Source organism: Onychostoma macrolepis, chromosome 05 (genome assembly GCF_012432095.1).
Source record: "Onychostoma macrolepis isolate SWU-2019 chromosome 05, ASM1243209v1, whole genome shotgun sequence".
NCBI classification, from domain to species: domain Eukaryota; kingdom Metazoa; phylum Chordata; class Actinopteri; order Cypriniformes; family Cyprinidae; genus Onychostoma; species Onychostoma macrolepis.
The window spans coordinates 1,302,055-1,329,844 of NC_081159.1; the positions used below are offsets into that span (position 1 = coordinate 1,302,055).

General features: G+C 35.3%; 1 protein-coding gene across 1 annotated transcript in view; it reads right to left on the reverse strand.

Annotated features, from left to right (window-relative positions):
- Positions 1-6,378: 6,378 nt before the first annotated feature.
- The window catches only part of sema4c (sema domain, immunoglobulin domain (Ig), transmembrane domain (TM) and short cytoplasmic domain, (semaphorin) 4C), an 81,552-nt gene continuing 60,140 nt past the window's right edge, over positions 6,379-27,790 (reverse strand). Inside the window, 9 exon segments of the mRNA XM_058775313.1 lie at positions 6,379-7,499; positions 8,511-10,292; positions 10,295-10,444; positions 17,063-17,154; positions 18,445-18,602; positions 21,121-21,236; positions 22,997-23,210; positions 24,517-24,661; positions 26,347-26,522. Of these exon segments, the coding sequence (XP_058631296.1) occupies positions 9,565-10,292; positions 10,295-10,444; positions 17,063-17,154; positions 18,445-18,602; positions 21,121-21,236; positions 22,997-23,210; positions 24,517-24,661; positions 26,347-26,522 (1,779 nt within the window). The 3' untranslated portion in view covers positions 6,379-7,499; positions 8,511-9,564.

Consider the following 27,790-nt stretch of genomic DNA (forward strand, 5'->3'; position numbering starts at 1 on the left):
ATTAAAAACGAAAATATAAATAAATTACTTTTCAAACAGACAAAAAATAGACATTTATATATTTGTATTCAATTAAAGTACATTTAAAAAATGAAAATATAAATAAATTATTTTTAAAAGGACAAATAAATATTTTTTTGTTAAATTTAGAAAAAATGGTCAGTTTGTATATGTCATTTGTTCATAAATTAATTTTGAATGAAAATATAAATTTTAAATAAAATGAATCATGCACATTTAAGCATTAAAATGATATTTGATTGCTTTATTTTATTTGATTTTTGTTGTACTCCCAGTTCTCCATTGTCTGTTGGCATTTGTTGTACTCTAACATAGAAAATCTGACAACCAAGTTGCTAAAATAACGACAGCTTACCAATATAAAACAAAAGTACCAAAGAACATCTGATTGACATGATGTGTCTGTGAGTTAGTGATGTGAAAGCACATCATGTAAAGATAGAGAATTGGTTTAGTATTGACTTTCACCGCATAAGCACCGCCGATATCCACTAATTTGGATCCAGTGACAGTTATGGCTGAGTCACCGTCTCTTTGACGTGTTCTCGCCGCGCACCCCAATTCTGTCAAACACTGTTGAGAACTTGTGCTTTTTCACATTAATTCTTTGATGCCTGTGGTAGCATTAAGCTGGGCTGCAGAACACCGCTTTGATTTCTTATTAGCAGTTTGCCTCTAACTTTAGAATGCACACACAAACATCTATATTTTGTCGTGTTAGCAGGGTTTTACAGCTGATCCGATAATCACATTATATCCCGCTTCTGTAGTTTAGACAGTTTGTAATTATAGTTTTCCATGTTACTCTAAAACCAGTGAATTTGCATTTTGTATCTGTTTATGTGAAAGAGACTGACACAGTTTATAGGTTGCAAAGTGCAAGATCAAAAGCTGCTTTAAATGAAACTGATCAGTCATAATTTATTCCTTAAGATATTCAGTCAGGCACCGCAAACAGCCTCCATCTCGAAGGAAATAAATCGTGTGATCTTGAAATATCTCGCTCTGTTTGACTGGAGGTGTTTCTTCGTGAGAGATTGAGCTAAGTGTGGATGTCTGAAGAAACTGTCTGGTGTCTTCTTTGATCTTTGATGTTTGCTGCCTAAGATTGTCAGCTTCCCTTGCTTTGACAGATTTTAGTACGTTAATTGACTGGGGTACAGTGCTTTTTGCAGGTAGGCAGGCTGTTTGAAATTGCAAAGAGACAACTTTAACAATATACAGATTAACATGTATAGCTCCAATGAACTGCGAGTTGCTTTGGACAACGTCTGCCAAATGCATGAATGTAAATGTACTTTCAAAATGGGCAGAAATGGATATAAAAGAAAAGATGGCAGGTGCATATCAAAAACTGCTGCATATATTGCCATACAAGCACTCATATAAATTCAGAGGACTTGAAAGCCTCTTAATCATATGAACTATATAATTTCTCTGTCCTTTTTGGAGCTTGACAGCCTGTGGTTACTTTCTGTCATTATATGCAAAACGACAATCTCATGAGACCTTCATATGAACTGTGAATTTGCCAACAATTTGCCACAATGTGAAAATAGTTACAAATTGCAATTGGCAAAATTTTTTTGCATTTTGCAGATTTTTGAACATTTTTATATTCATACATTCACATGAAAAACAAATTACCTTATTTTTCATCATTTGGAATGACTGCAAGAACATATTCACATTTTCATTCTTTGCTTTCACGTCAAGGCCTCCTGGATCTCAAGACTTCTGAGTGTCCTTCTGGCGTGAAAATATTTATCATTCAATCATTTTCTGTTCATTTCTTTAACCAGAACAGTGTTGGGACTTAAACAGATCGTACAAATTCATGCAAAATTGCCACCAATATACCAAAATAAAAGAGTTGCAGTGAAACTCTTTTGGCAAAAGAGCAGAAGAAACATTTTGGGATTTGGGAACATGAGAGCGAGTAAATGCTGAGAATATTTCATTTTGATTTTTTCTAATTAATGTTAATTCTTGCATTGACTGCGAAGCCTTTATTGCTGAAATAAATGAACAGTATGAACAGAAAATGATTCCGTACTCTTTACGGCAGCAGGACATTCAGAAATAGTCCTGAGATTGTGGAGACCTTGAAGTGAACACAAAGTGTGAAAATGTGAATGTGTTCTTGCAATTATTCCAAGCAATGATAAATAAGCTCAAATAACACGCATGCTGTGAGTAAGCCTTTGACTAGACACATGAAAGAAATCTCAAGATTTCACTTCTGCAGTAATGTAACATGCAAGTTAATTTTGCAACTCATTTGATGAAAAATGTTTGCCAGTATGCACAGTGTTGTTTTAAAATGCCATGCATCTCTTGGGTGAAAGCCTTTGCTTGCTGTGAGTCCTTGAAAACAGTAGAAGACTAAAAATAATGCTTTAAAAATAAAAGTGTTGCCACATTCCAATAAAGATTTTAAAATGCAGGCTAAGTGTTAATAATTAAACAAGTACATGTTCAGCTAATTGTCAGCCTCTACACATGCTTCTCATAATTAGTGAAAATGCATATAAACAGCTTTTTAATTAACAGAGTAGAATGATCACGGCTGATAGCAAGACATGCAAACGTAAAAGAAAACCCTGGATGCAAGAACAGCTGTTACTTCTTGCCCAACTGGTTAATGAAAACAAGGATATAATCAAAGGAAAATTTGGAGTTGGAAGAACCTCCAAAATCAAAAAAGATGCATGGAAAAACATATGTGTGCAAATAAATGCAGCGTGTTACTAAAATGTTCAAGTTCCGAGGCAGATTGCTGGCAACAGACATTTTAGGATAGTTTGTGGTTTGGTCTTAGTGACTCCTAATGTTTCGCAGATTTAGGAGCTAGTTGTAGCGCTAAAATGCTTTGTGAGTAATTTAGGACTGACACGCCCATTCATTTTAAGATTTTCTAATAAATCGGCCAGTTACGAGCTACTTTTAGCCTTAAGGTCCTTGCACAATGAGTCTGAAATTTTCGTATGTGTTTTTCCGTTTTTTTCCGACCAAAATGCATGCTATGGATGCGAAAACGCAGAAAATGTAACCTGATCTGAATTTTTAATGACAGACATAAGTTTCAGAGGCAGTGTGTAAACGTGATTGACACAACGTGAGGTCGTATTTATTTTTTAATGTGCGAAAATTCAGTGTGCAATGACCTTTAGCCGTTAGATGTTTTGTGAATCCTGGCCCAGATCATCACCACTATTGTTATCCCATCAATAAGATGCTGTAACCTCAAGCTCTAGGCCTAAATCAGCATTGTTTGACGGTAGTTACTGGAAGCTGTGTAACAGGGAACAATGATGATTGCGGTGGGAGACAACAGGCCTACACTCCCCTCGGAGCGATGCATTTCTGCAGAGAGCTTGGCAAACAGACGTGGTGTGAGGTCAGTCTGCCTGAGCCAAGAGTTTGGCTGGATACACCTTGGAAATCTATCAAACCATTCAATGTAACGGCCAGAATGGGCCTGGGGAGGTCGATAGAGGACTTTACGGGGTCACTCCAAATCAGTTTTTGTCTTTATGAGCTTTATAAAGTACATTTTTGGCTGACAATTTGGCTGAATCTGCCCACTGACAACTGATTAGGATTTACAAAATAAAGCAGAAAGACCTGCCTCCCGTAGACGATAGACAAACTCTCAGGACACAAGGAAGTTCACCTCCAGATGATGGAAGCGGTCGAGAGGGAATATAAGGAGAAAGTAAGTCAGACAGATAAAAAGGAGCAAGATAATACAATGTAAATAATACAAGAGGACACAGGTGATATTAGTCATTTAGCAGATGCTTTTATCCAAAGCGACTTACAAATGAGGACAATAGAAGCAATCAAAAAACAAACAAAAGAGCAATAATATACAAGTGCTATGACAAGTCTCGGTTAGCTTAAGGCAATACATAAATGATATAATAAATAAAAAGAAAACAGAATAGAAAAAGAATAGCGCAAGCTAGTGCTAGAGGCCTTTTTTGCTTTTGTTAGTTGTATAATAAATAAAAAGAAAACAAATAAGTAGAATACAAAAAGATTAGAAAAGTTAGTGTTTTTTTTCTTTTAAAGAATAGAATTAGAATAGAGAGTACTAGAGTACAAGGGTCAAATAAAGATGGAAGAGATGTGTTTTTAGCCGATTCTTGAAGATGGCTGAGGATTCAGCTGCTGGGATTGAGTTGGGCAGGTCATTCCAGCAGATATGATAAGAGCAGACCGTTTTTTAATGTAAATTATCATTCTCACAGCAGAGTTTTGAATATATTTCAAACGGGAGATAGAGTGCACTGGTAGTCCAAAAAAAAAAAAAGAAGAGCATTACAGTTCTCGAGGACAGATGTGATAATAAATGCATGTACGAATGATTCAGCATCTTTTGGGCTGATACAGGAACATAGCTTGGCAATACAGCAAAGTTGTAAAAATGTTTACTAATATAAGCATCTGGGTCAGAGAAGAGTCAAGAATGATCCCCAAGTGTTTGACGGTGGCAGATGAAGTAATTAATGTTGTTTCAAGGTCAAGTCTGGCATTAGTTATATTTTTGGTTTGAAAACAGCTAAATGAATAAATGTTTAAATACCGTATAAAAGCTTATGAATGGGATTGTGCAAATTCATGCCACCAAATTTGCCAAAATGTAAAATAGTTTATACATATATGTGACCCTGGACCACAAAACCAGTCTTAAGTCGCTGGGGTATATTTGTAGCAATAGCCAAAAATACATTGTATGGGTCAAAATTATAGATTTTTATTTAATGCAAAAATCATTAGGATATTAAGTAAAGATCATGCTCCATGAAGATATTTAGTAAATTTCTTACCGTAAATATATCAAAACTTCATTTTTGATTAGTAATATGCATTGCTAAGAACTTCATTTGAACAACTTTAAAGGCGATTTTCTCAATATTTAGATTTTTTTGCACCCTCAGATTCCAGATTTTCAAATAGTTGCATCTCAGCCAAATATTGTCCGATCCTAACAAACCATACATCAATGGAAAGCTTATTTATTCAGATTTCGGATGATGTATAAATCTCAATTTCGAAAAATTGACACTTAAGACTGGTTTTGTGGTCACATATACAAAATGAATGCCAGATCTTGCATTTCCTCTGAAGCCTGTTCTGGTTAAATAAAGGAACAGAGTATAAACAAATTCAGTAAATATTCTTTATGTCTGCAGGGCACTCATATTTATTTAAATAAATTTTGAAATATTTATTTACTGAATTTTACATTATGTTTTTACACTACCATTTATTATTCTGCTCTCTAGAGACTTGTCATAATAATAATCAATTAAAAAATAAATAAATAACCAGAACTTTATTTCTCCTCAGGCTTACACTACATTTAAAACATTTTTTGTTGTTGTTGAAAGAAGTCACTTATGCTCACCAATAATTGAATAACAAATACAGTAAAACAATAATATTGTGAAATATTATTATAATTTAAGATAACTCTTTTCTATTTTAACATATTTTAAAATGTAATTTATTCCTGTGATGCGCAGCTGTATTTTCAGCATCATTACTCCAGTCTTCAGTGTCACACGATCCTTCAGAAATCATTCTAATATGCTGATTTGATGCTCAAGAAGCATTTAATATTATTGTCAAAAACAGCTGTGCTGCTTAGTATTTTCGTGGAAACTTTTGATACATTTTTTCCAGGATTCTTTGATGAATATAAAATTTAAAAAGTAACATTATAAATGCCTTTACTGCAGCTTTTGATCAATTTAATGTGTCCTTGCTGAATAAAAGTATTAATTCCTTTCAAAAAATAAAAAAATAATAATAAATAAATAAACAAAATAAAAAATACACATGTATATATATCAGTGGCGGGTGGAAGAAAGATACAGTGTCAACTTAGAAAGCAAATATTTTGCAGATAATGGCCCTCTTTCTTCTGTTCAGATGCATGATATTAAAGCGAAAAACATGACAAAAATGATACTATGATACATTTTTTAAGGTTGCAAACAACAAAAAAATTGTTGAAAGTTAGTCAACTAAATGTGTTTTTTTAAATGTATCTAAAATAATTTGATTGCAATCACTTACCTTACATTTTTTTTTGTAAATTCAACGAATCTTTTTTTTTTTTTTTCAGTGTATAAGCAGCAGAGACTGCACTTTTGGTTATTGTCCAAGTGTAGTGTCTGGACTCCATGAGGTTAACCAAACACTGAATGGAAATATTTTTTAGCAGAATCAGTATGAAAAGCACTATATAGACATTCTGCATTAAGCAAATGTAACACTTGACATTTCCATGGCATTTTAAAGTCAGCCGAACACTCAAATAAGCAAACACAACCTACTCGCTGTGAACTGATCTCTACTTTTATTTTCTGTTGATATATACATATATAAAAAATAAGGGCATATGTACAATGGTAATAAATATCCACTTTTTGTACAAGCAAAATAAGTTACTTAACATAATTACCTAAAAAAAAAAAAAAAAAAAAAAAAATAACAGCAAGATTTTTTAAAGATATCTTGAATTGCAAGAAAAGAGAATTTCGTAAATACAAAAACTCACAAAGTAACAGCAGGTTTAAAGCCATGTGAGATGAACTGAGATGACCGTATTTTTCTTTTTTTTCTTTTTTCTAATCAAGCAGGAAATACCGGTCAGTACAAAAAAGCCATGCATGATGCAAACAAGCATATGCAACACTTCTGGTCACTCAGTGAAATTATGTCTGACTTTAAGTCATTAGACAGGCTTATCAAAGCGATTAATGAAATTAAGAACGGTGAAATTTCACAATTTCAAGAGAGTCAGAAGCCCACCCTGAGAAGTCCTGGCAGAAAGGATTGGGTCCTCGTTAATCTGACATTTCTCGACGGTCTTTTTAGTACAAAGATCTTTTCTGACAAGTGTAAACTTCCCTCTTCTGCAGTGCGGCGCACACTAGATTGTAGACTAGAAAAGAGCCAATGACAGAATGGAAAGCCGCTTGAGAAAATCGTAAAGCTCTCATGCCACAAAGAATAGCATTCCACCAAAACAAGAGTAGTAGTAGTAACAAAGATTTCAGACAACACTTGAGTTCTGTGCAATGGACAAATTCCAGAACATAAAAACAGAGAATAAAAAGAAACGAAAAACAGGGAACGGAAGAAACATGTCTGCAGTCTGCTTTGGCTTCACCCGAGGTGAAGAGGCACAGGTACGAAAACTTGGTTTTTCTTCCTTTTCTGAAATACATGAGACTATTGTTTTGTCGTTGAAACTGATACAATACATTTTGCAGAACATCATGCAACAAAGTATGGATCCGTGATGAGCATCGTAGTGCCTCTCCACCCGCAGGGTCACGAAAAAAATGGAAAATCTCCTTCATTTGTCTTCACAATCAAAGTCAACGGAACGAAATGTCCTCTACTTTCTTTTTTGACCCTGTTTTTGTATTTAGTCTTTAAGAGTTGCAAAGCCCACACTGAAAGACAAAAGAGAGTCAGGTTATAGCTTTTATAGGTTATTCAGACAAAATCAAGTCAAAATATGTCTGTTAACAGTGTTTTTGTTGTATTTTTAAACAAAACACATACAAATCATTGAATATTCAAAATTAACAATAATGATAATACGAGTTATGTTTAGTGTTGTTGTTGTTGTTATATTGTTAAACACAGGATATCTTTTAATCTATCAATAGTTTGCTGGTTTTATACACTACCGTTCAAAGGTTTGGGCTCTTTAAAGAAATGAATACTTAACAAATCATTTCTGTCTCAAATAAATATTGCATATTTGTGAGCCTGGAGCACAAAAGCAGTCATAAGCAGCACAGGTATATTTGTAGCAATAGCCAACAATATCATAATTATCCATTTTTCTTTTATGCCAAAAATCATTAGGATATTAAGTAAAGATCATGTTCCATGAAGATATTTTGTGAATTTCCTACTGTAAATGTATCAAAACTTCATTTTTGATTAGTAATATGCATTGCCAAGAACTTCATTTGAACAACTTTAAAGGTGATTTTCTCAATATTTAGATTTTTTTTTTCTTCAAATAGTTGTATCTCGGCCAAATATTGTCCTATCCTAAGAAACCATATATCAATAGAAAGCTTATTTATTCATCATTTTGAAAAATTGACCCTTATGACTGCTTTTGTGGTCCAGGGTCACATTTGAATGATTCCTGAAGGACCATGTGACACTAAAGACTGGAGTAATGATGCTTTGCATCGCAGCAATTAATTATATTTGAAACTATTTTCAAATAGAAAACGGTTCTTTTAAATTGTAATAATATTTCACAATATTACAGTTTTTACTGCATTTTTGATCAAATAAATGCAGCCTTGGTGACTCATGAGAGACTCGTACCAATCGTGCCAATTTTTGAACGGTAAAGTATAATTTCAAACAGGTCTCACGCCTTCATATAATTTCAAATCACGTAAACATCCCAAATATAGGATTTGGTGCAGTCTCACCTGTGTTTAATCAGCCGTAGCCTCTGCCATTCATTCTGGACTTCTTTAAAAAGTCCAGCTCCTTGTAGTCTGTAAAGGATCCCTTTCACGCAGAACAATTCGGCTTCATAACGTGGGCAGAGTCTTCTATACTAGTCCAGAAGGAAGGTTTCATTCCTTCATGTGGCTTCATTCACCTGCTTTATCATGTAGGCAAACACCGGGGTTGTACTTCATTTGGCAGCTCAAGCCAAATATATACAGTAATGCACTTGCTGTCACATCCAACACAGTCTTAGTACAACATTCTGTTGCATGCTACTAGCACTGATAATCCTTTCACATTTTAGATGAAACTATCAATCGTAAAAAAAGAAGAAGTAGAAGAAGAAATCCTTGCAATAAACAGACATGGAAAAACCCCACAATATATTAGTCTCAGAACACATTCTCAGAAAAAAGACTTACTAATGTTTTAAAAAAGTTATTGAGCTGCGAAGAAAGAAAGGCAAAGCATCAGTCCTGTTTCGGTTTTACAGCTCACTCGGTTGTGTTTTGTTTTTTTATCATTTCTCCTCTGCGTTCCTCGAGCGTGATTGTCATCAAGCGGTTTGAGTTTATGCATGTCCTCGTCTCCTCTCTCTAAGGGTGCAAAAAAACGTGTTCAAACACCTGAGGCGAGCAACCTCACGACGTCAAAAATAAACTCATCCTGGCATCCTCTTGCCAAATGATAGGGATCTGTTATCAGACGCCTGCCCTGCGCAGATCAGACTGACGGCTACATTTGGCTGGTTGGGTTCCTCTCAGAGATGTACCTGTGGTTTAGCCAAGATCAACACGAGGCCCTGTCGCTCCGGTCCTTCAAATACAGACATTTACAAAAGCTCTGTTCAGTCTCAGACAAATGTTAGTAGTGCGAGAACCAGAATAATCCAAGGGAATGTCGTGAAGCACGGTGGCCTTATGGCACAGGAGATGGAAGTGCTGACAGAGAAGAAAGAGTTTGCGGATGAAGAGAGTTCCCCAAGCAGGAGGGAGGTAGGTGAGGTTTTCTGCGGTCTTCCTGCGAGATTTACACAGAAGACTCCTCGGGATTGGCGTCGGGAAGCACGCTCCTCTGCTGCAGAGTTTTCCGGAGCTCCTCTTTGAATGGACTGGAGTAGTCGCTCTCTCGGCCGCCTATCCCGATTCCCTGGATGCTGGATCTCTCGTCTCCGGCCGTGCCCAGATTGAGCCGGATGTATCCGTTGGCGCTTGAGCTCCGGATGTTGGTGAGGCTTAACCTGCTCGGCGAGTGAATGGGCTGACCGGGAATCGTGCTCGGGGATGCCGAGCTTCCGGTGGAGCACAATGCATGCCCAGGCACGATTTTTAGGGAGCCGTCTGAGTAGTAATAATTCGCCCCTGTTTCCCAAAAGCGATCTTCGTCGTTTGCCATCTTGCTCGGCACGAATGACGGGCGACTCGGAGGCTCTTTGGGTAAAGTAATGGGGTACACCAAAGTGCTCTCCAGCGGCTTCATTTCCGCACCTTTTCCCAGCGCCAACTTTAATCTTCTACGAAGATACAAAGATGCAATGAGCAGCAACAGACAAGCAGCTCCCAAAGTGATCACCAGGACCCAGAACAAACCCATGCTTCCATCCGGAGCGCGGGCCTCCATGAAGACAGGTGCGCTGGCTACCACCGCCACCTGGTACCTTTCCGTCTGGAACTTCACGCCTTGCTCCTCCGAGTAGCAGATGTAGCGGCCCGCTTGAAGGGGCCCGGCTTGGGGGATGACGAGGGCACGGAGGCTCGGTCGAATCGGGGCCCCGGGGCCTCACCTTCCACCAGGGCGAGCTCACGTTCATTGAGCTCCCAGAAAGGCTGGGCCAAGTTGGAAACCAGATGGCAGGGCAAAACCAGATCCGACCCAACAACCACAGTCACATTTCGCAACCTAGAATGATCTGGGGAAACAACAACAACAACATTAATATATGATATTTTATTTTTTAAATAATAATACAAATCAATAAAATTAAATAAATGTAATAATATAGTCTTCATTTGTTTTTACATTTTGCATTTTGTTTTATTAATAGTTTCTGCTAAAAAAACAACAACATATATATACCGTTGGTAAATATGATCAAAGAAGGCTGTGAAAATTAATCTGCATTGTTAATCCTTTTAATCTTTTATTAAAAAAAATCACAAAAATCTAACCTTTCATTGGATAATAAGAATTTAAAATGGGGGGAAATATCATTATGAAATAAATGTTTTTCTCTAATACACATTGGCCACAATTAACGGCACCCTTTTATTCAATACTTTCTGAAACCTCCATTTGCCAGTTTAACAGCTCTAAATGTTCTCCTATAATGCCTGATGAGGTTAGAGACACCTGACAAGAGATCAGAGACCATTCCTTCATCCAGAATCACTCCAGACCCTTTAGATTCACAGCAGCTTCTCTTCAGGTCACTCATGTTCTACAGGGTTCAGGTCAGAGGACTGGAATGACCAGCAGAAGCTTGGTTTTGTGCTCAGTGTTTGGATTATTGTACGGTTGGAAGATCCAAACATGGCCCATTATAAGATTTCTAACAGAGTCAGTCACTTATTGATTTTTTATCTGTTGGTATTTGATAGAATCCATGATGCCATGCGTCTAAACAAGATGTCCAGGACCTCCAGCAGAAATATAGGCCCACAACATCATAAATACAGCAGTATATTTCATTGTACACATGGGGTACTTTTATCCCTGTGTTCACCAAACCCATCTTGAGTGTTTGCTGCTAAAAGCTCATTTTTAGTTTCATCTGACCATAGAAGCCAGTGCCATTTGAAGTTCCAGTCGTGTCTGATAACTGAATATGCTGGAGTTTGTTTTTGGATGAGCGAGGAGAATTTTTCTTGAAACCCTCCCGAACAACATGTGCTGATGTAGCTTCTGTTTGACCATTTTTAAAAAAAGTTTTCTGACCCCGAGACTCAACTATTTTCTGCAATTCTCCAGCTGTGGTCCTTGGAGAGTCTTTAGCCGCTCAAACTCTCCTCCTCACCGTGCATTAGGACGATATAGACACACGTCCTCTTCCAGGCAGTTTCATAACATTTTATGTTGATTGGAAATTCTTAATTATTGCCCTGATGGTGGAAATGGGAATTTTCACTGCTCTAGCTCTTTTCTTAAAGCCACTTCACTAATTTGTGAAGCTCAATTATTTTTTGCTGCACATCAGAAATATATTCTTTAGTTTTTCTCATTGTGATGATGATTAAGGGAATTTGGGCTTTGTTTTCCCTCCTATTTATATTTCTGTGAAACAGGAAGCCATGGCTGGATAATTTCATGTTCATAATCACCCTGGAGTGCTCAAAATTGTGAATATGAATGGGAATATTCTTCAGAGATATTTTACTCATAAGAATTTCTAGGGGTGCCAATAATTGTGTCCAACGTGTATTTGAGAAAAACAATTTATTAAATTTGTTTAAATTCTTATTATCCAATGAAAGGTTAGATTTTTGTGAATTTTTTTAATAAAAGATCAAAAGGATTAACAATGCAGATTAATTTTCACAGCCTTCTTTGATCATATTTAATTTCATATTGATTGATACAAATTCAATCATGAATTTAATCATCAAGTTGTATTTGGTTTTCCGGGGCTGCTGAGGGAACACTGGCGCGTTTGGCTGCCGCTGCTCTTACCGTCCTTGTTCGGCTACATTATTTTATTATTAATTTTATTTATCTATTTTTTACTCCACTTTTGCGGCTGCGATGTGGTTGTGCCATTTTATATATTTTGGATTGTTGCTTTTATTTCTGCACTCCACTTGGATTAACTTGCGGCGTGCTAAGGAGAATTGACTGTGTGGACCGGCTGTGCATGTGGATCTTGTGACATTGAGCTCACGGTGTGCTTCAGGGATTCAATCTGGACCGGCCGTTTACGTGGACTTAAAGACTATGGCCCTAAGGTACACTGCACGCCAACTTTTGAGCTTAAAACAGTTTTCTTATCGTTTACCTAAAGACTCTTACGAACTTTGTCAAGATGCTGACTTGCTGCGTCCTAAACGATACATACATTGGGGCTCGAAGCACAGACTTTTTCTCTCATCTTCTCCTAATATATTTAATTTTGTCACTACATGCCAGCATAAGATTAACTGTTTGCCTTCCACTGGCATCAATCATAGAAATTTCTATGATCTGTCCCCTGCGTGGAGGATAAACCACAGCCATCTTCATCACATAGCCCGATTCATGCTGCATTGTTTAATGCCCACTCTGTGAATAATAAGGTGCTGCTTTTAGCCGATCTAATCTCTGATAAAAACTTGGACTTTCTGTTTTTAACTGAATCAGGGCATAAAGGAGATGATGGACGACTGTTTAATCAGATCACTCCTCCTGGATTTGGAACTTTAAACCTCCCGAGGTCATCTGGCAGAGGTGGTGGTATTATTGCTGTCTACAATTGGCAGTTCAACGTCAGTGCTGTGACCATTCCTCATTATTCAACATTTGAGTCCTTGGTCTTAAGTGTCTCTGATTCTACTTCTACAATCGTTGCTACTGTCTACAAACCACCTAAAATGAAGTCTCATGCAGCTTTTATATCTGATTTTGCTGACTGTTTTAACTTTTCGCAGTTGGTAACAAGACCGACACATTGCAAAGGCACTGGACCTTGTCCTTACAAATGGCTCATTTGCATCTCAGCTATCATCTGTTGACATTGGTCTGTCGGACCATTACATCGACCAAGTGTGCGTACCCCTCGAACTGTAACATTTCGGAAGTGGAAATCTATTGTTCAAACTGCTTTTTCGAATTCTGTCATTTGCATTTTAGGTGATTTGCATTTAACATTGTTGGACGAGAAAGTTTCACAGTTGAATAATACTCTTATTGCTAACTTAAGACACTTTTGCTCCTCTGAGGACATGCAAGGTTACTTTTGCTCGTTCTGCTCCATGGTATAATGACAATCTGCGCACTAAGAAGGCTGCCTGTCGGAAAATGGAGCGTAAATGGCTGCTCACTAGCTTGAATGTTTACTATCTAGCTTGGAAGGATCTTCTGGGTGAATACAGAGTATTAACTGAGTCTGAAAGATCTTCTTATTTTTCTCAGACTATTGAAAACAACCAAGAAAACCCGAGACACTTGCTTCAAACTATAAATTGTCTGCTTCAAGTTGATGCTGTTTCTACCATGCCTGTTTCTCAGCAGTTATGTAATTCATTTCTTCAATTTTTCAATTCAAAAGTTGATAATGTTCGTAAACAAATTTCTGTTTCACCTGTTTCTACTACCACATGTCACTGTTCACCTGAGTTCACTGGTGTTTCTCTTATTAACTTTCCTAAACTCGATACTGAGACTCTGAAACGGGAGGTATCTAGCATGAAATCTACCACTCCCTTGCTTGACCCTATTCCCACTAGCTTATTTAAATCTTGCTTTGATGCTTTGTGTCCTGTTGTTCTCAGTATTATAAATGATTCCTTACAGACTGGGGTTGTTCCAGCAGCATTAAACCTTGCTGCTGTAACCCCTGTACCTAAAAAAGAAAACATTGCACTAGACGATTTCAATAACTTTCATCCTATTTCAAATCTCCCATTTTTGGCAAAATTACTTGAGCGTATTGTTGCCTCTCATTTGTGTAATCATCTCACAGTTAATAACCTTTTTGAACCTCTTCAGTCGGGTTTTCGTAAATTTCACAGTAAATGAGACTGCCTTGGTCAAGGTCACCAATGATTTGTTGATTTGTTGACCAATGAGTTGTCTTCCGACTCTGGTGCAACATCTGTTCTTATTCTTCTTGATCTAAGAGCCGCGTTTGATACTGTGGATCACAGTCTATTACTTACTCGTCTTGAAAGAGTGTTTGGTGTGTCTGGGACTGCCTTGAAGTGGTTGCGGTCTTATTTTACTGACCATTCCCAGTTTGTTTCTATGGGTGGTTATAGGTCCGAGATTAGCTCTGTCTCAACTGGTGTCCCTCAGGGGTCGGTTTTAGGCCCTTTACTTTTTAATATTTATTTGTCACCTTTAGGCCACCTTTTGAGATTGCTCGGCCTTCATTATCATTTGTATGCCGACGATACGCAGATTTATAGCGCCTTGACGTTGCTTATTTGTCTGACTGCATTATTGAGATTAAAACATGGATGGATAATAATTTCTTGTGTTTGAACGGTGATAAAACTGAAGTTATGCTTATTGGTTCCCGTCATCAAATTTCTAAAGCTGGCCATCTGTCCCTGACTCTGGATGGCTCTGTTTTGGAAGTCCAGAGTCGAGTGAGGAATCTTGGAGTTATTTTTGATGCTAATCTGTTTTTTGATTCTTTCATCCAGAGCACTGTTAAAACCTCTTTTTTCCACCTCAGAAATATCGCAAGATTATTGCGCCCTATGTTAAATTTTACAGAATTTAAGTTTTAAATTCCTTTGTCGTCTCACGTTTAGACTATTGTAACGCTCTTTTAGCTGGAGCTTCTAAATCTACACTTGATAAGTTGCAATATGTACAAAATTCAGCCACCAGGATTTTAACTGGGACTAGCATTGACAGTCATATTACTCCAGTGTTAGAATCTTTGCACTGGCTCCCGGTCAGGTTTAGAGTGGATTTTAAAATTATGATGCTTACTTTTAAAGCATTACATGGCCTGGCACCTCATTACCTCGCAAAATTGTTGCATCCATACACTCCTAGTCGTAGATTGCGCTCCTCTCAGTCAAACTTGTTGGTTGTTCCTCAAACACGTCTAAGATATACGGGTGACAAGGCTTTCTCTTTCTATGCCCCTGTCCTTTGGAATTCTCTGCCTCTTGAACTTAGGGAAGTTCAGAATTATGTTGGTTTTAAAGTTCAACTTAAGACATATTTTTTAAAACTTGCATTTGCTTATTGATTTTGTTTAGCTTTTTATTGTATTTGATTACATTGTTCAGCGCTTTGAAAAGCTGCTTTTACATTTATGCATTTAGCAGATGCTTTAAGCAACTTACAGTGCATTCAGGCTATACATTTCTTTTTAATCAGTATGTGTGTTCCCTGGGAATTGAACCCACGACCTTTTGCTGCTAACACAATACTGTACCACTGAAACACACTCTTCATATATATATATATATATATATATATATATATATGAGATGATATTTTATTTTCTAAATAACAATATAAATAAATAAAATTAAATAAATGTAATAATATAGTCTTAATTCTTTTACATTTTGCATTTTTTTAGTAATGATTTCTGCTAAAAATGTACTGTTTCTCTTCAGCTATTGACAATAATTAAATTATTTAAAACAAAATTATATTCTTTATATAATTTTTTTCTTTTTTCTGCATTGTTAATATTTGTCTGGTATTATTTTTTTGTAATTTTTAAAATTAAATTAGTTTTAAATAATATATATATATATGTATATTCATTTTCATTAACATTAACATTAATATAAATATGTTAGTTCATACAGTGCTTAACAAATTTATTAGACCACCACCCAGTGTAAGGTTTGCGCCACAGCTGCCCTAAACCAACAGTACTGGTGATTACCAAAATAATTTTTTTATGTTTCTGTAATGGTTAATCCACCAGTGTGTGTAAGCTCTTTAGTCACAGTAGAATTTCTAATGCCAAAATATAATTGCTGTTGTTATCCATGAATTTTCAAATTTACTGTTTTACATGAAAGGCAGAAAAAATAATAAAGCACTTTATTTTTTTATTCAGATGCCCAATTACAGTTGATACATTCAGAATGAAGCGCCACGACGCGCAGTTTGTAGACAGACATCTACTTCTTCACAATGCAAGGGTAAATAAAGAACTGATCAGTTTGAATAAGAGCATCGTTTCCTTTACTCAAGAAACACTGTCTATAAAGGCTAATGTTTTTGTATGTTTAAAGAGCACTCTGTCTTAGCATTTTCTGTCTAGTTGTAGCCAATTCACTTCTGTACGTTTTAAATATCCTGTGCATAGCGGTTCGTCTTTTATATCGTGAGATTTTGGTCAAATGTATTAAACAACAAGAGAAATTGAGTGCCCATATAGCTACAATAAACTTTAAAAATGCAAACTAATGAAAACGTGATGCTATTTATTTACTACCGCAGATCCTGGCCGTAATGATGGACAAAACACAGATCTCTGTCATTCGGTCGTCAAAAACCTTGTTAACTCCATTTGAGTTTGATTTTAAGAAATTAAGTGCAAGTGTCCGATCATATATAAAGCCAAAATACCAACTCTGAAGACGCAGTGTTTAATTATTGGGGGGAAAAAACCCTTTCACCCTTTCTATATATATATATATATATATACCGCGGCAGTTTTTGACAGATTCATAAAATATTAGTGTTTTCTCTTGTGACAGGTGGTCTAATAAATGTGTTAAGCACTGTATATATCAGTCACTGTTGCTTTTTTGTCAGTAATCCTGTTGAATCATTGAAGTGTATGGGACCTCTAATGGAAAAGCGATCACCACAGGGGCACAGGCCTGCAGGGGGCAGCGTAAGTCTGACGTACCTGGACTGGGGATGGAGAAAGGCTTATCAAACTTGGCTTTTCCTCGGCTGAACCTCTCCAGCATGAGGTCCTGCGAGAGTGTGGATGTGGAGCTGTGGGGGGGAGCACAAACATTGACGATGTGTCAGAAGGCTGTTAGACACACTGCTATAGGGATGCAGCTTAAAAGTACAAAGAGGGTCCTGTGGAGGAGAACAGAGGGGGCGGAAAGGGAAAGCCTTTGCAAAATGATGAAGAGCGAGCGGCAGAGAAACAGAAAGAAAATAAAGAGGCGAGCACAACAGACATGAGCGAAGCAGCGGATGGATGATGGTGAAAGGAAGCAGTGTTGGGAAGGTTACTTTAGAAATGTAATCAGTTACAGATTACAAGTTAGCCGATTTAAAATGTAGTAAGTAGAGTAACTATTTCAATTACTTTATTCGAGTAATGTAACTGATTACTTTTCTAAATTTCTAATGTTTTCAACTTTTAATTATTTTCAAACATTTAAAGCAAGCAGGGTGAACCTTACAGTAGACCTCAACACTGATTACTGTCAGACTTTCAGAATACTTCATCATTTGAATTAAGATTATAATAATGTATTTTTAAAGCACAGCCACCACAAAATCAGACTTTAGCACCTCTTTTTACTTTAAGATCGTTCTGAGGTTAAATACAGAATATAAAAGTTAATCTTTAAAAAAATAAAGCAAAGGCCTATACATAAACCCAAATAGGAAATAAAACAGTAATTGAATAAGTATGTGTCCCAAACTCCTGAAACATCGGCCTCTCATATTTTAGAGCAGTCAATTCATAAAATAAATAAATTTAATCAATATATGTGTGGAAAAAAAAAAAAAAATCAGATGTAACCCCCGTTGTAAGATGTAACATTTTCATAAGTAACTAATTTAATTACACTTTTTTTTCAATTTTTTTTTATCAGTAACTGTAACAGATTACAGTTACATTTATTTTGGGCAATACTTTTTGGGTGTCCTTGTTACACATGTTACATGTACGGCTATAATAATAACAATTAATTATGCATAATTACATGCAAGTAACCCTAAACCAAACCCTAATCCTAAACATATAGTAAGCACATGTAGCTAATTAATATTACTCAGTACTTAAATATATAATTACACTGTAACAAGGACACCTTAAAATAAAGCGTAACCTTATTTTGTAATTAAATTATGTAACACCGTTACATGTAACTAGTTATTCCTCAACACTGGTTATTATAATAATCAGTATATGTAACGTGTAACAAGGACACCTTAAGATAAAGTGTTACCTTATTTTGTAATTACATGTAACTAGTTCCTCCCCAAACACTGAAAGGATGTTAGCGGATGCAGAAGCAACTCAAAGACAGATGAACGTACCCGCGGTGGAGGTCGATGCGGACACAAGCGCGTCCCTCGCTGTCCCAGGCGCAGTATGGATCTCGGGACAGAAGGCAGTCTGGCTGTGAATGGTAGCGGCTGCAGTTTGCCAAGGGCAGCTGAAGAACCTCCGAGCGGGAGCCAATGTACAAATACTTCTATGGAGAACGAATGGGAAGATTTGAACAGTGTTGGGAAGGTTACTTTACAAATGTAAAAGGTTACAGATTACAAGTTACCCTGTTTAAAATGTAATAAGTAGTGTCACTATTTCAATTACTTTATTAAAGTAATGTAACTGATTACATTTCATTACTTTTTCATTACTTTTCTAAATTTCTAATGAATGTTTTCAACTATTATTCATTTTCAAACATTTTAAACAAGCAGGGTTAACCTTACAGTGGAACTCAACACTAAACTCAACACTAAACTCAACACTCAACACTGATTCTGTCAGACTTTCAGAATCCTTCATCATTTGATTTAAGATTATAATAATTTAATTTAAAGCACAGCCACCACAAAATCAGACGTTAGCAGCTCTTTTTACTTTTTTTGTTATATACAGAGGTTAAATACAGATTTAAAATCATAACAAGAAATAGTTTAATAGCTATGAAACTGTTTTTGAAATCAAATCATTGCATAACTATGACAGGAAACACTGGCATCTAACAATGCTTTGGAAAAAAGCAGTCAATCTTAAAAAATAAAGCATATACATAAACCAAAATAGGAAATAAAACCGTTATCAAATAAGCATGTTATAGGAAAATATTCTGTGTCCTAAAACACTGGTGTCTCATATTTTAGAGCAGTCAGTGCAATTTGGGAAAGAAATCATACAAATCTGTATGTGTGTGAACATATTCAGATGTAACCCTCTTTGCACTCATTAACATTTTCATAAGTAACTGTAATGTAATTACAAATTCTCAGTAACTACCAGTGTTGGGTAAGTTACTTTCAAAAAGTAACATTACATCATCAATATTGTATTTAAATGACTTTACTAATTACTCTGTCTGAAAATTAACTTAGTTACTCAATAAGTAACTTAATTGTTCAAATCGCTAATTAGGCTACATCTTAGAATCCCTATAAACCTTAATAGAAATTAAACTCTTTATTCTTTCAATTTGAGTCAAACATAGAATAAGTTTAGCCTTTTAGCTTTAAAACAACTGTAATACTTAAACATTTAAAAAAAAAAATGTAACCTTCTTTGGTTAACAAATAGAAATACTCTGAATAACAAAATATCTGAATAACAAAAAAGCTTAAGAAAAGTTAAACAATACATTTCAGTTTGGCAAGATGTTCAGGAAAAGCCCAACAAGTAAAATCCGTAAAATCCATAAATGATCTTCTCTGCTGAATAAAGCCGTGTCAGATCGCGCTGTTCTTCTGAGGTTAATTCCTCAGCAGGACTTCTTTCAAAAAACGATGAAATTTAGACAAATCTTGATTTTTTTTTAAATCAATTTTTTGCATCTAGATGAGGGTGTTTGCGCGCAGGTGACAGCATATAATGAGCTCAGATACGGGAAAGACTGAACCTCGCAACTTAGTTTCATAAGGATTAGCCTACATAATCAGAGAATATTCGATTTCAATTTAAATTCGTTCTAATTAAAAGTAGACACTTCAAGCTCAGATACAGGAAAGATTGTACCTCGCTTTAGTTTCATACAGATTACATAATCAGGAATATTTGTTTTCGATTTGAATTCGTTCATTTAAAAGTAGACACACAAGCTTTCGATAGACATATTTCTCATGTCTCTGTGTCAAATATTCGCGTTTGTGACGCGTTGAAAGTTGCTCACAGAGACATAGACGGCAGAAAGTGCACCCTGTTTGTTTTGTTTATTTTGTAAAAGCACAATGTTTTGTTGTTATTGTCAGTGTACACAAATAAAAGAAGGCCCTTTTTAGATTCGATTGATTTTAGTTTTATCTGTATCTGAGTATTTAAGATTTCTCTGTGAATCAGGAAAAACTGAAAGTGAACGTGCCTGGCGCGCAGAGGGTTAAAGACGCTGCATTCAATTTCATCTTTAGACGGTAAATTTAGATTTCAAATTCATTATTGATTTCAGGATTGTTGAAATTATTTACTGTATTAGGCAAGTACTTTATAAGTAACTGTAATTAAATTACCTAAAAATGAGCTGTAATCCCTTACTTTACTTTTTCAGTGGATAAGTACTTAGTACTTAGTTACTTAGTAACGCGTTACACCCAACACTGGTAACTGCTGAGAAAAACACATTACAGTTACATTTATTTTGGGTAATACTTTATTTTAAGGTGTCCTTGTTACACGTTACATGTACTTACTATTATAATAACATAACAATAAATTATGCATAATTCCACGCAAGTAACCCTAACCATATAGTAAGTTAATTAATATTACTCAGTACTTAAATGCACAATTACTCTGTAACAAGGACACCTTAAAATAGAGTGAAATCTTGTTTTGTAATTAAATTCCGTAATTCCGTTACATGTAACTAGTTACTCCTCAACACTGGGAATGAAGTAAAACAATACAAGCAAGTCAATTATTTTCAGTTATCAGTGCATTCTGTTTTTCAACTCAGTTTGATCAAAAGAGGTTAATGCAAGTCAGGCAGGCAAGCAGCGCTCAAAGAGATCAGAAATTACTTTGCTGTGTGAGATGGTGAGGCTGTCCACCGGTTGCTGCCGATCAAACAGCTGGATCTCTTCTATCACATGAGCTTCTGAACCCAGAATCACCACACGCTGGAGCCATCCATCCGCTGAACGACAAACAGTGAGGAAAGATGGGGATAGATTATATTCATAGGGGGAGAAATAAATGAATGGGGAAGGAGAGGGGAAAAGGCGAGAGAGGAGAGACAAATAGTCCATTAATGCATCATCAACACATGGCATATTTCTCCGTCATTGGATTTTAGGAACAAGGTTACGCCGATTACGGCAGGAAAATTGAATACACCCCAGCTGGTGCCGTGACCTATCATAACTCTGTATGTGTGTGTGTACTTTATCCCGTCCTCTCACACAGTGCTTGTCACAGATAATGTGCCACTGACCCCTCTCTCCGTCAGGAGAAAAAAGGGAGAGTGCGGAAAAGGGATAACGGAGGAGAGTGGAAGAGCTACAGGGTGTGCTTTACAAATCCGCCCTGCCACTTTTGCTCATGTCAGACTATCTATGTTCACTCTTAATCCTCAATCCAAGACTCTGATTCTCTCCGCCACACACACACACACACACAAACACACACACACACATACACACACACATACACACACACACACATACACAGTCTGCCTCAGGTGCTGCCTGCCCTCGAAACAGCTAACGGTAGTTGATATGAGGTTTAACTCTGCCTGAATGTATAGGGCGATGTGTATATTTTAGGAGTGTTTTTTTTTTGCCATTTTACTATCATTATTAATTTTTAATAGTCCTGCAGTGTGATAAATTAATATGTAAAAGTTTTCAAATATATAAATATATATATATTTTATTTAATTATACTATAATTATTATATTCATGTAGTTTTCAATTAATATGATGTTTTTGTCTTCACTAGTAATTTTAAACAGTTCATGACAAATCATTTATGTATATATATATATATATATATATATATATATATGAATTATATATATACACACACTATAATATTATTTATGCAGTTTCTGAACTAATATGATGTCATAAAAACTTTTGCTTTCAACAGTAATTTGAAATAATCCTGTGGCATAGCAAATGCATTTTTAATTTATATATATATATATATATATATATATATATATATATATATATATAAATATTTTATATTATATTCATGCAGTGTCTAAATTAATGTCCTTAAACCCTTTTGCCATTTAAATAGTAATTTATGTAATTTTAATGTAATTTTAAAGTCTTAAGATATGAAAAATACATTTTTAAAGTATACAAATATATTTCAAAGCATATATTTTATGATAAAAATATATTTTATAATAACATTCATGTAGTCTCTTAATTAATTTGATGTTTAATATAATATTTCATTACAACTGAGTAATAATTATTTAAAAAAGGCAAAATTGTTTAAAATTTGACACAGCTTACTTTTCTGAAAATCTTTTGTTAACTAACTAGGTTAAGGCTAGTTGTACTGTATTTGTCTTTTGAGTGCATTTGGTGCAATACTGGACTCATCGGATGCTTTAAAGAGACGCACGCACATGGCTGAGCTTTAAGTGTGAGTGTGTTTATGTGAGATTGCCAAGGCCAAATACATCTTTTCAATTTTTATTTGAAGGACTGACCTTCCTGCATGACAGGAATTAACTGGCAGAGGTGACTTTCCCACTTAGACACAACATTATGGCTAATAAAATGGTTTCTTTGGCTGCTCTATTCACACTTGTGCAAGAAAAGACAAAGGAACAATGAAGACGATGCAGGAAACTAACCCTCTAGTCTAGACGAAGAAATACTGCGGCCATTTTTCATACATGAATCCATTTACGTGTTTCACTTTCAATAGCATACCTGTGCCTATGAAGAGCATGTTGTAGGGTCTCTGGTCCAGCGAGCTCACTCTGTCCACTGCTAGTCGGGTGAAGTTGATCCCTTTAGTAAGCAGCAGGGGGCGAGCTTCTGCCCGGTCCTCCATCAGCGGATGCTTCTTGGCAAAGTTTAGCGTGGCGTCAGGCAGCTGCAGAGAACTGTTGTAGCCGTTTTCCCTGTCAAAGTTTGTGATGCACTGTGGAAAAACAAGAGAGGAAGGTCTTTTAACTTGATAAGGGATTTTTACTTAACTTTATAGCATGTCATTTTGTATATGACAAGTATTTTTAGTGTTACATTTTTTTTTTTCATCCAATTTAAAATACACCCCACTTGAACTGAAATAAGAAGAAAGAATTTTGAGAAATGAAGCATTCTTTCATACATACAAGTTAATAATATATAAAGTAGAAAAGCAAAGCTTTTTTATATTTTCAGTTAAAACAACAACACATTTCTGCCTTTCATTTTCAATTCATTTAAATTCTACAAAGCATCCTGACAGCAATCTCAAGATTTATTTTCTCTGGCTCACCAAGGCTGCATTTATTTGATCAAAAATACAGAAAAAAACAGTCATATTGTAAGCTATGATTTTAATATATAGTTATAGACGCCATTTATTCAAGTAACAGCAGCGCTGTATTTTCAGCATCATTACTCCAGTCTTCAGTGTCACATGATCCTTCAGAAATCATTCTAATATGCTGATTTGCAATAAATATTTCTTCTCATCATCCATGTTGGAAACAGTTGTGCTGCTTAATATTTGTGGAGACTGTGATTTTTCTGGATTCTTTGATAAAAAAGTTCAGCATTTAAGTGAAAAAGCATATATATGCATATTTGTAAAAGTCTGTCAAAGTCTTTACTTTCACTTTTAAATTGATTTGATGTGTTCCTGCTAAATGACTAAATGTGTAAATTATATTTTTAAGTTCAATTCAATTCAAGCTTATTTGTATAGCGCTTTTCACGATGCAAATTGTTGCAAAGCAGCTTTACAGAAAATTGAAGTTTCTACATTACATTTAATAGTAGCTTATCAGTGGAAATCTCAATTTGATGCCCATATGGCAGAACTGTACAGTAAAAATCAAGCAGTTAATGACATATAATCAAACAGATGGTGAACACTATTAACAACGGTGATTATATGTTGCGTTCAAACTTATAGCAAAATTTGGTAGTTTTGTAATTTCTAGTTAAGTTCTGAATGGCCCTGCTAAACGTCACTATACTCCTCTGCTTCATCTCAAAATATTTATATTATACTTATATTACCTGGTTTTCCAAAGTTCCACAAACAAGTTTTCCAAATCGCCTTTTCTGATCATTTTTATTTTTATTTTTTGACATACTCTCACTCAAAATCTTTTTTAACCGTTGTAATCCAGCAGGACACTTATTAACTTCTGATTTACGAGCTGAAAAATGACTGTATGCACAAAAATCTATTTTTAGCCAGCTGCTTAGTCACGGCCAGCGTCTGCTGAGCTCACCGCTCCGGGTCGAGGGCTGGGAACGGTGCCAGTATATCGGCCCCAGCGCTGAGACGACTCCCTGTATTCCTTATACGGCCCGTCGAACACGTTTTTCACCTCTCCGATCTGGTACTGACACACAGCAGACACGTCCACGTCCCCCCTGAGAGAGAGCAAAGGATGAAGAGAAAGAGTCAGTCTGAACTAAACGACTGCGCTACATTGGCTGCTTTATTACTGTAATAGCCTTACTGTCAACATAATGACAGCGCAGCATTTTCTACACTTGAGGAGCACGGCTGGATGTTTGGCACGGTGACACTTTTACACAAGCAGAGGACAGAGCGACTTTCACAACTACAGAGAAATACACTATATTGCCAACGCATTGGGACACCCCCTTCTAATAAACAGGTTTGACTACTTTAGTCATTTCCATGAGCACAAATCTTAATGTTTAAGCATATTCTAGGGAATTGTGTGCTTCTAATTTTATAGCAACAGTTTGGACAGAACCCTTTTCTATTCTAACATGATAATGCATCTGTGTATAATACAAGGTTCAAAAAGAAATGATTGATTGAGTCAGTGTGGAAGAACTTGACTGGTCTGCAGAAACCTCTGCTGTGACTTTAAATGCAGATCTTGAGCCAAAAACTCATCACCAAACACCATTGACTTGTATATATGTGACAGTGGACCACAAAACCAGTCATAAGGGTCAAATTTTTTAAATAATCACCTTTAAAGTTGTCCAAATTAAGTTCTTAGCAATGCATATCACAAATCAAAAATGAAGTTTTGATATATTTACGGTAGGTAATTTACAAAATATCTTCATGGAACATGATCTTTACTTAATATCCTAATGATTTTTGGCATAAAAGAAAAATGGATAATTTTGACCCATACAATGTATTGTTGGTTATTGCTACAAATATACCTGTGCTGCTTATACATTTAGCCATTTAGAAGATGCTTTTATCCAAAGCGACTTACAAATGAAATATATATATATATATATATATATATATATATATATATATATATATATATATTTTTTTTTTTTTTAATTAAAAAAATCAACATAAATTTCTTCCTTTGATTTTCAATTCATTTAAATTCTACAAAGCATCCTGACAGAAATCTCAAGATTTTTAATTTCTCTTGCTCACCAAGTCTGCATTTATTTGATCAAAAATACAGAAAAAACAGTCATATTGTAAGATATGATTACAATTTAAAATAACTATTTTCTATTTTAATATATAGTTATAGATGCCATTTATTCAAGTAATAGCAACGCAGAATTTTCAGCATCATTACTCCAGTCTTCAGTGTCACATGATCCTTCAGAAATCATTCTGATTCGCTGATTTGCTGCTCAAGAAATATTTCTTCTCATCATCCATGTTGGAAACAGTTGAGCTACTTATTATTTGTGGAAACCATGATGCGCTTTTTTTCTGGAATCTTTGATAAAAAAAAGTTCAGAATTTAAGTGAAAAAAAAAAAATATATATATATATATATATATATATATATATATATATATATATATATATATATATATTTGTAAAGGTATGTCAAAGACTTCAGCTAGGTTTAGGACTTTCTTTTTGAACCTTGCCTTATACACAGAGGCATCATCATGTTAGAGTAGAAAAGGCTCCTTTCCAAACTGCTTCTATAAAATTAGAAGCACACGATTCCCTAGAATATCATTATATGCTTAAACATTAAGATTTGTACTCATGGAAATTACTAAAGTAGTCAAACCTGTTCATTAGAAGGGGGTGCCAATACTTTTGGCAGTGTAGTGTCTGTATGACAGGAGGGTTCGCTCACCACTGAGCGTGGAAGATGCCGTAGAAGCTGGTGCTCCTCCAGTCCGCCCCGGGCAAGGTGAAGACGGCACGAAGGTTATTGAAGGTGATGTGGCGCTCGGGGAAAGAACACATCAGCCGAGCTTTCTGGAAGGTGGTCCACTTCTTCTGCAGGGTCCGTGTGCCGCCCAGGTCTCCCTGAAAAGTGAAGCAAGTAGCCATTTTAACACAACGCTTCATACAGGTACAATCGCCCTAGAGTTAAATTCACTCGCAACCTTCTGGTCCTTTACCTCTGCTGTGTGTGAGTTCAGAGGTTGTGTTCATCTTACACACATGCCACGCGTGCCACAGTGAGAAACAGATTTCTCAATTAGCATGATGTCATTAACCCTTTCTCTAGTAATTTAATGCCCTGTAGCATGACAAACACTTTTCTAAAGTATAAAAATATATTTAATAATATATTTGATAATAAAAACTTCACTAGTAACTCTCAACAGTCATGTGGTACGACAAATGCATTTTTTAAAATATAAAAATATATTTAAAAATGCATATTCTATTACAAAACTATATTTTATAAGAATATTCAAGTTAATATGATGACATAAAACCCTTTTTGCCTTCAATAGTCCTGCGATGCCAAGTTTAAAAAAGTTACACAATTCTGACTTTTTGACTCAGTTAATATCTCACAATTTTGACTTTTTAATTCTGCGTTTATGTCTTGCAAAAAAACTGGAGTTACCTTTTTTATTGCATTATTCCATGGCAGAAACAAGCAACAATAAATAACATATATTGCAGTACACAAATATATTTTATAATAATATTCATGCAATCTTTCAGTTAACATGCTATCATAAAAACCTGCCTTCACTAGTAATTTTAAATAGTCATGTCATGTAACAAATGCATTGACAAATACATTTGTAAAAATATAAAATTATATTTAATAATTATGGAAGCTTGTTTCTGCCATGGGATGAAAAAAAAAGGCAATTGGTCATTTTAACTCACAATTTTTTCTCAGTTAACATTTAGCAATTCTTTAAATCTTGCAATTCAGAATCGTCCAAATTGTGAGATATGAACTCTGGGAAAAATCTGGGTTGTGAAAAAAAAAAAAAAAATTAAAAAATTACACTTTTTATTGTATTATTCCGTGGCAGAAACAAGTGACAATAAATAATATATACTGCATTATAAAAATATATTTTATAATAACATTCATGTAATCTTTCAGTTAACATGCTATCATAAAAACCTGGCTTCACTAGTAATTTTAAATAGTCATGTCATGTAACAAATGCATTTTTTTTTACTATATATAAAAATGTATATTTTATTACAAAATATTTATATAAATAATTTTATAACAATATAATAATGTAGTCTCTCAATTAATATGACAAAGTCCCTTTTACTAATTTTAAATAGTCCTGCAATAGCAAACACATTTT